At 40.6% G+C, this 9,796-nt stretch overlaps 1 protein-coding gene across 1 annotated transcript; it reads right to left on the minus strand.

Moving 5' to 3' along the window:
• Positions 1 to 685: 685 nt before the first annotated feature.
• On the minus strand, positions 686 to 3,082 carry LOC122059147. Its single transcript, XM_042621834.1, has 4 exons — positions 2,756 to 3,082; positions 2,659 to 2,689; positions 996 to 1,089; positions 686 to 905 (listed from the first exon to the last, which is right to left on the minus strand). The coding sequence occupies exons 1-4, from the start codon at positions 3,080 to 3,082 to the stop codon at positions 686 to 688; spliced, it is 672 nt and encodes a 223-aa protein (XP_042477768.1).
• Between the last annotated feature and the right edge of the window lie 6,714 nt (positions 3,083 to 9,796).

Consider the following 9,796-nt stretch of genomic DNA (forward strand, 5'->3'; position numbering starts at 1 on the left):
CGAACAAAGTGACAGTCCACTTCAATGTGTTTCGTCCTCTCATGGAACACTGGATTTGACACAATATGGATCACAGCTTGGTTATCACACCACAATTGCATAAAAGAAGTGCATGCAAGCCCAAGTTCCATCAAACAACTGCTTTATCCACATTAGCTCACACGTGACATAAGTCATGGCACGATACTCAGACTTTACACTAGATCTCGCCACAACAACCTACTGTTCGCTCTTCCAAGACACAAGATTTCCATCAACAAAAGTATAATATTCTGTAGTAGACCTCTGATCAACAGGAGATTCAACCCAATTAGCATCACAGAAACCTTCAATACGATTATGTCCAAGAGCAGAGTACAATAGACCACGACCTGGAGATTTTTTGAGATAACTCAGAATACAAATAGCATCCCAATGTGAAGTTCATGAAGATGAAAGAAACTGACTCACAACACTAACAGGGAATGCAATGTCAAGTCGAGTCACTATCAAATAATTCAGCTTTCCCACCAACATCCTGTATTTCTCAGGATCTTCTAACACATCACTTCCTTCAGACATAACTTTTACACTTGGATCCATTGGAGTGCTAAAGGGTTTGGTCCCTAACATACCAGTTTCTGTAAGTAAGTCCAAAATATACTTTCTCCAAGACAAGGAAATTCCCTTTCTTGACTGAGCAACTTCAATCCCTAGAAAGTACTTCAACCTTCCTAGATCTTAGTTTGAAAATGTGCTGCAAATGTGCTTTCAAACTTTGGATTCCTTCAACATCATCTCCAGTAATGACAATGTCATCAACATATACAATCAGAAATATCCTCCCTACACCAGACCTCCGATAGAACACAGAATGATTATTGTCACACCTTGACAACCCAAATGCACAAACCACATCAGTAAACCTACCAAATCAAATCCGAGGAGATTGTTTCAGCCCATACAAGGACTTCTTAAGCTTTCACACCTTTCCACACTCCCCTTAAGCAACAAACCCTGGAGTTTTCTCCATATACACCTTCTCATGCAAATCTCCGTGAAGAAATGCATTATTCACATCAAGATGAAACAACGGCCAATGAGATGAAGCTACAAGAGAAATCAAAAGACAAACAGAAGCCAATTTGGCAATAGGAGAAAAGGTATCTTGATAGTCAACACTATAAACCTGGGCGCACCCCTTCACAACCAACCGAGCTTTCAAACAAGCATGAGACCCATCAGGGTTAACCTTAACCACATAAACCCAATGACAACCAATAGCCTTCTTGCCAGGAGGCAATGGTACAAGATCCTAAGTCTGGTTTTCTTGCAAAGCAAGCAATTTGTCTTCCATTGTTGTCCTTTATCTAGGACTAGATAATGCCTCTACAAGGTTCTTAGGAACAGGATGACAAACAATAGTGGAAAGATAGGAATAAAAAGAAGACAACATGCCAGAATAAGACACAAAATCAGCAATAGGATGTTGGGTACAACTCCTAACACCCTTACGGTGTGCAATATGTTGATTTAAATCAGAGAGTGGAATACCTGGAGTAGGATCCATAGACGAAGATGATGAGGTAGGTGCCATAGAGAGGGGGAGCCTGATGCTTTCTGAACACGAGTATAAACCTATAGAGCAACCGATGGAGGAGGTGGTGGTGGTAACTCTTCTACCATTGTAAAAAAATGTTAGTAACATTAATGTGGAAGATCATCATCCAACTCAGAGAAAACAAATAACTCATTTGGATAGGGTGTGGACTAAAGGACACACTAACAGTAATAAAGTATTTTTGAAAGGCAGGATACTAACACCAATATCCCTTGTAGGTACGTAAGTAATCCAAAAAGAGGCATTTAAGAGCTCGAAAATCCAACTTTGTTAAACTTGGACAATGATCACGAATAAAACAAACACATTCGAAAATGCGAGGAAGAACAAAAAGTGGGTGAAAGGGAAATAATAAAGAATGAGGAATACCACCACTCAAAACAGAAGAAGGCAAACAATTAATAAGATAACAAGCAGTGAGAACAGCATCAACCTAAAAGTATTTGGCTACCTTCATTTCAAACATAAGTGACTAAGCAACATCCATCAAATGACGATTCTTTTTTTCAGCCACTCCATTCTATTGAGGAGTACCTGAACAAGAAGACTGATAAATAATACCACAATCAGCCATAAACTGAGAAAACGGATTAGAAAAATACCCTTTTGCATTATCACTTTGTAAAATTTTCAGTCACATTAAACTGATTTTGAATTTCACCAACAAAGGCACAAAAAATAGCTAATAACTCAGAACAATTTTTCATTAAATAAATTTATGTCATTCTAGAATAGTCATCAACAAAGGTAACGAAATACTTAGAACCTAACTTGGATGTTACAAGACAAGTACCTCATACATCCGAGTGAACCAAAGAAAAAGGGGATGCAGACCGTTTATTGACCCGAGGAGGATAACTGACCAGATGTAGTTTTTCAAATTGATACGACTCACATTCTAAACTAGAAAGAGAATTAAAACTAGGATCAAGCTTCTATAAACTTTGTAAAGATGGATGGCCCAACCAGTAGTGAACCTGATGAGGAGTCAAGAGTACCCAAATAGGCTATATAAGGAGAATTGTCTTAAAAAAGGTATAGTCCCTCAACTCTATGACCTCTACCAAGCATCTTCTTCATTATACGGTCCTGAAAAACACATAAGTTAGAATAAAAGGTTACAGAATAGTTGTCAGCGTGTGTGAACTTGCTTACAAACAGAAAGTTAAACGATAACTGCGGCAAGTAAGGAACTGATGATAACGATAAGGAAGAATTAAGACAAACAGTGACAATGCCATTGACCTTAACAATTGAACAATTGCCCAACATTACATTAGTAGAGGATTCCTTGAAAGAAGAAAATATACCTAAAACACCAAACATGCGATCCGATGGACCTGAATCAATTATCCAGGGACGAGAAGAAGAGAGATATGCACTGGAAGTACCTCTCTGAACAAGAGTACCAATATAAGGCTGTGGAGCTTGAGTCTGAAACTGATTATACCATGAAAATTCTTCATTAATCAACTTGACCATCTTACCCTTAGATTGTCTAGACTGAGAAGGATCATCAACTGTAGCAGAATTAGCAAACTTCTTATGAGGAGGTTTGCCATAAAGTTTCTAACAGAAACGTTGGATGTGCCCTGGTTTGCCACAATGATGGCATGTGCTTACTGCCCTTGAACTATCTAAAGAGTTTCTAGTAAATTACCCCTTGCTACCACCACTACTTGTACCATGTGAAGCTCCACGATTATTACTCTCGACTGCAAGTGCAGTTCTCCACTGGAGTAGAATCATGAGAATTCTCTTGAGAATCTCGTAGGACTCGGAAAAAGGTATCTACAAGAGATGCCACCTTGTCACCTCCAAGAATCTGAGAACAAGCAGAGTTATACTCTGTTCTAAGACCTCCCAAAATCCCATAACTACAAGTTGCTCCCACTGGTTTCACATCTTTTTCACATCACTACTAATAAGGATAAGAGAAATCAGCTCCTCATACATCCTCTTGAAATCAGTAAAGTACTGAGTTAGTTCCGATCAGTCCGAAAAAACTCCTGAGACAACTCATAGATGCGAGAGAGGTTATTCAGTCCAGAATACAAAACATTCAAATAGTCCCACAGCTCCTTCACAGTATCTATGTGAGTAACAACATCACTTATACAATTATCCCGAGTTCAATAGTTGTCCAAAAATATGTGCATCAACAGTATCCCATGTAGTGTCATTAGCAGGCTTCTCATTTTTTAGATGATCCTGTTGATCTTGACTAGTCAAAACAAGCTGCACAATTTTCTTCCACTGTTGAAAATTAGCAGCTCCTGCAAGCTTCTTTTTTGTAATCCTATGTGATGATGAGGATATCACCTCAGTGACAACATTCTCTCCTTTCTTGTTAGCCAATAGTGCATAGAGATTCACATAAGGACAAACCAGAAAATCGATCTAACCCCCTTGTTAAATCACACAACTGATTGATCTGCGGTTGGGTGTACACTACTCCAATGATGCTGAATTCTGGACTAATGTCCTTAATATGATGTTAAAGAAAACCTTAAAATGAATTCACAAACTGAGATCACACTTGGAAGATATGGTAAAAATTGATTTTGGCAAGTAGCAAAAACCCTGATAACTTCAATCGATTTCTCCAACAATGTGTAATCCAATCTTCAAACCAGAAAACTCCAACCAACAGTCATCTCTAATAGTAATCTGAGTAGATTCTTCAAACCATATGATTGATTTCAGTCAATCAAACCTCCATACATAAACCATAAAAATAGGGGATGAAATCACCCACTCTAGAGAATCGTGTGAGCCCTTTAAAAAGAACCAGTAACATCCAATAATGGAATTTGACTGTTACTCAGTTGTAGACTGATAACAAAAACTGATCTAGATTATTTTAGGGATCAGCTTTGAGACCATGTAAATAAGAGAGAGAGCTACAACTTGGGTAATGGGAGTCCCAATCGATAAGATTGGGCTACCCTGCTCAATTCATTGTATAGACTTGCAATTACATACTCCTAATAGGAATAGGAAATATACTCCTAGTAGGAATAGAAAGCAATGAAATAGGAAACAAATCCAACTCCTAATTATAATCTACTAACCAATTATAGTTAGACTATAACACTCCTAAGGGGAGTCGTGGCTTGCGTTGGACAACTGGCCACGACTCCTGTATCTCACGCACTACTTCTAAGACCTCTCCTTGGCTTAAGATTAACCAAACTGAGTTGGTTGCTAGTAGAGAAAATCGGGAAGCACAAGCTACTAGTCTCCTGACCATTATCACTAGAATTGCTAACATAGAGGCATTTATCCTAAACTTAGACGAACAACAAGGCCATAATGCTTTAGGCACTGGACCTAGGATAGGAGTCCCAACCCCAATGTTGAGAACCATGTATACCACGCTGATGGTTATGATAGGCTAACGGATAACTTCCTAGGCATTGGACGTGGTAGAGGTCAGGTAGGGGCCGTGGACAACCTGGTCTAAGGTACCACATCCCATATGGAGATGAGGAAGGCTTGAAAAGTATGTCAGGGGCTTTGATGTTAGGCAAATGGTCAAGAGATGCCCGTTCCTATGATGGTCAAATCGATGCTAAAGTCCTTTTAGACTAGATTAGGAAAATGGATCGATACTTCAACTTCTATAATATGCTCGAAGAAGCCCAATCCAGGTTCGCTAAACTCTAGCTTATCGAGCTACCCAAGACTTATGGACAGACTTAGAGTACTAAGAAGCCAGTCTAGGACTTGAATCGGTGACGACATGGGTACAGATGCAGGAGAAACTCAAGAGAGAGTTCTTTCCTATCACGTATAGGCTACAACTGTTGAATGACATGAACACTCTGAGGCAAGGGAAATTTACTGTGACCGAGTACATGATCAAGTTCAATGAAATAAAAATTAGGAGTTGTACTCGTGAGGATGTTGATCAGACACTTTCCAGGTTCCTTACTGGGCTCAACTCTGAAGTCCTATCATGTATGGCACCTCACCTGGTGCGAGATGTCCCTCAAGCCTTCCGTATAGCTCTTAAAATAGAATCCTCTATGAGGACTTTCCTCAGAAGAAGAGCTTCCAGGCGAGGGAATCACATTTCCGTAAGCCTCCCAGGATTCATCAAGATTCCCAAAGCCACCTACTATACCCCAACGTCAATTTGACAACAAAGGAGAAGGAATATTGGGTGAAGCACCTAAGCGGAGTGGTCAACAACAGAGCCTCAAATGCCAAGGATTTGGGCACTTTTCTAGGGAATGAATACCCCAGCAAAAATCTTTATGTGGGTGGTTAAGACCCTGAAGAGTATAACCAAGATGGCACTCAAGATAATGAGTACGAGGACTATATGCCAAATGAGACTATATCTGATGAGGAGGCTGGGAAGGATATCCCCCCACTCAATGTTGTGCGATACATGGTGTCACAAACTAAGAGCAATGATGATTGGCAATGGACCCACGTCTTTATTACTTACACCTACCACTAAGGTAGAACTGTCGCATCACCATTGACTATGGTAGTTGCATCAATGTGGTTGCCAAAAGTCTTATTTCTAAGATGGGACTCAAACCAGAAGCTCATCCAAAACCCTACAAGATTGTTTGGGTAGATCAGTCTACTATTCCGGTCACATTAAGGTGTTTAGTACTTTTTCACTTTGTAGGGTTCGATGATAGAGTGTGGTGTGATGTCCTAGAGATGGATGTTGCTCACATCATCCTTGGCAGACCTTGGTTATATAACTAAGATGTAACCAATTATGGAAGGTCCAACACTTATGCCTTTGAATTCAAGGGAAGAAAATTAGACTGATTTCTAGTGCTTTTCAAGAGGTAAAATCCCCAGAACATAAGCGGAGTACCTCCAAGCAAGCCCTAAATAAGACACTCAGCATTCTGAGCCAACAATAGCTTGAGGGCAAGTGTAAGGAGTCATTTACACACTAGTTGTCGTACAGAGTAATACCGATTTGTCAAGCAAATTTACTAAGGCTCCTAAAGTAACGCAACCCCTGTTGGAGGAATTTGGGCAATTATTTCCCGAGGAACTACCTGATGACCTTACCACATATGCGTGACATCCAGCACGTCATTGACCTAGTTCTGGGTTCCTTTCTGCCAAACCTACCCCATCACCGTATGAACCCCAAAGAACATTTTGAGCTTAAACAACAAGTGGATGAGTTGTTTCATAAGGGATTCATTAGAGAGTCTTAGCCTATGTGCGGTACCTGCCTTACACCAAAGAAGGATGGCACTTGACGGATGTGCATTGATAGTTGGGCCATCAACAAAATCACTGTCAAGTATAGGTTCCCTATTCCTAGGCTTAAATGATTTGTTGGATATAATGGCTGGCTCATCGATCTTCTCAAAGATTGACCTTAAGAGTGGGTATCACCAAATTTGGGTTAGACCCGGTGATGAGTGGAAGACTGCCTTCAAGACGAAGGATAGCCTTTTTTAATGGCTAGTCATGCCTTTTGGTTTGTCCAATGCACCCAATAACTTAATGAGAATAATGAACCAGTTGTTACAACCATTAATTGGAAAGTTTCTAGTGTTTTACTTTGATGATATCCTCATAATGTAAGGGTAATTGAGAATCAATAACCCCCAGCATTGTCCCTTAAAGCTCCAATAAAACCATATCAAATAGCACAAAAATCTGGAAATCAGATTGAGAAATAAATCCAAAATAGGGTTGTGGGAGGGGTGACCTACGATGGGGTTGGAGAGCTCAAATGAGTGCATACTTGGATCGAAGGAAGGTCCAATGATGGGAAATAAAACCCTAGAAGGTTTGGCTCATCAGGTGGTTGGACGGGGAGATGTAGCACCCGATCTGTTCCCCTATTCCTAGGCTTGAATGATATGTTGGATGTGATGGCTGGCTCATCAATCTTCTCAAAGATTTACCTTAAGAGCGGGTATCACCAAATTCACGTTAGGACCGGTGATGGAAGAAAGCCTTCAAGATGAAGGGTGGTCTTTCTGAATGGCTAGTCATGCCTTTTGGTTTGTCCAATGCACCCAGTACCTTTATGAGAATAATGAACCACGTGTTACAACCATTCATTGACAAGTTCTTAGTGGTTTACTTTGATGATATCCTCATCTATAGTAAAACCCTGTCTACCGATTTGGATCACTTGCATCAATTTTTCCAGGTGCTTCTACCAGAAAAGCTTTATGCCAATCTCAAGAAATGTACCCTAATGAGTGATCAATTCATTTCCTTAGGATTTGTTGTATCAGTACAAGGTGTATCTGCTAACCCTGAGAAAGTAAGAGCAATTGTTGAGTGGCCAGAGCCAACCAATGTCCATGAGGTGCGACGCTTTCATGGCTTAGCTACCTTCTATATGAGATTCATTTACCGGTTTAGTTCTAGTATGTCTCTTATCACGGATTGCATAAAAAAGGAGTTTCAATGGATAAAGAGTGTTGCGAAGGCCATTATCGAGATTAAGAAGTTGATGAGGGAGGCCCCAATCCTACACCTCCCAAATTTTTCCACGGTCTTCGAAGTGAACTATGATGCATCTGGCGTCGAGATAGGCGGTGTCCAAGGACAAGGACACCTTGTTACTTATTTCAATGAGAAACTTAATGAAGCCAAGCAACAACATTCCACGTATAACAAGGAATTCTATGCGGTTGTCCAAGCCCTGTGCTACAGGTGGCATTACCTTCTACCGCAAGAATTCGTGTTATTTTCTAACCATCAGGCTCTAAGGTATTTGAGTGCCCAAAGGAAATTAAATCAGAGACATGCTAAGTGGGTCGAATTCCTCCAAGAGTACACTTTTGTACTCAAAACATCCACCTTCTATTGAGAATACCACAACATATGCATTAAGCTGTGTAAACTTGTTCCTCAGTTGCACGAATGCTAGAAGTCAGGTCGATGTACTACTCCAGACCATGAGTTAGGCTGTCAGATTCAAGCGAGTCAAGAACCAATACCCCATCTCCCTAATTTTAGCGAGTTATTCACTTCCCTGAGTGGGGATCTTCCTGTTAGTCGCTTAGAGTGTCTATTGAGAGATGGTTTCCTTTTTAAAGAAGCAAGTTGTGCATACCCAAGACCTCACTCCGAGACTTCTTGATCTGGGAATTGCATACTGGGGGAGTCACCGACCATTTCAGTCGAGACAAGACCATCACCCTCGTTGAGGATCGATTCTTTTGGCCTAGTCTAAAGAGGGATGTCACGAGAGTTATAAGTCAACGTAGGACATGCCAGACTACCAAACAACATAAGTAGAATATTGGCTTACACACTCCGTTCCTATGCCACATGCCCCATGGCAAGACCTTAACATGGATTTTGTGCTTGGTCTACCAAAAACTTCGAGAGGCCATGATTCTATTGTAGACTGCTTCTCGAAGATGGCACACTTCATTCCATGTTCCAAAACCTCTGATGCATCTACTATTGCCAAACTTTTCTTCAATGAGGTTATCAAGTACCATGGATTGCCAAAAACTATAGTGTCCGATAGAGATGTTAAGTTCACCAGTCACTTCTGGAGGACCTTATGGCGGATGATGGGTACTAAACTTTGTTACTCCACTACTTTTCACCATCAGACTGATGGTCAAACTGAAGTTGTCAATAGAAGTCTAGGGAACTTGTTGTGTTGCCTCATAAGAGAGTACCTTACAAGTAGGGATCGTGTCCTCACCCAAACTGAGTTCGCATATAACATCTCCAAGAACCAAACCATTGGCTGGTCACCCTTTGATATCTGTTTAGGTTACCAGCCTAGGACACAATCCCCGTTGTTTCTCGCTCTAGGACCTCCCCTTCAGCTGAATCTGTTGCCCAGCACATACATGATTTAAATGCAAATATAATACAAAGGATAACACTGAGCAATGACCAATAAAAGTCCAGGGCAGATGTGCATCGGCGACTACAAGAATTTTAAGAAGGCAATACGATGATGGTTAGAATCAAACTACAGCGTTTTTTCAAAGGCAAAGCGAGCAAACTACATGCTCATGGTGCTGGACCTTTCAAGATTCTTAAATGAGTGGGTGCCAATGCTTATGTCCTCGATTGCTGGCCAATATGGGAATTAGCAATATTTTTAATGTAGAGGATCTTGCTCCCTGCCATGGTACGCCTACTGCTATTTCCTTTTACCTAGATGACATGGAGGACTTTCCCTTGGTGTTTGGTGACACTATTGACTACACTCCT

The sequence above is a fragment of the Macadamia integrifolia genome, chromosome 13 (genome assembly GCF_013358625.1).
Source record: "Macadamia integrifolia cultivar HAES 741 chromosome 13, SCU_Mint_v3, whole genome shotgun sequence".
NCBI lineage: Eukaryota > Viridiplantae > Streptophyta > Magnoliopsida > Proteales > Proteaceae > Macadamia > Macadamia integrifolia.

Coding starts and splice junctions, on each gene's coding strand:
- LOC122059147 (XM_042621834.1), bottom strand. CDS start 3,082: ATGGTCAAGTTGATTAATGAAGAATTTTCATGGTATAATCAGTTTCAG. Junction 2,690..2,755: donor TATCGTTTAACTTTCTGTTT/GTAAGCAAGTTC, acceptor TGTGTTTTTCAG/GACCGTATAATGAAGAAGAT. Junction 906..995: donor TATATGGAGAAAACTCCAGG/GTTTGTTGCTTA, acceptor TTGATTTGGTAG/GTTTACTGATGTGGTTTGTG.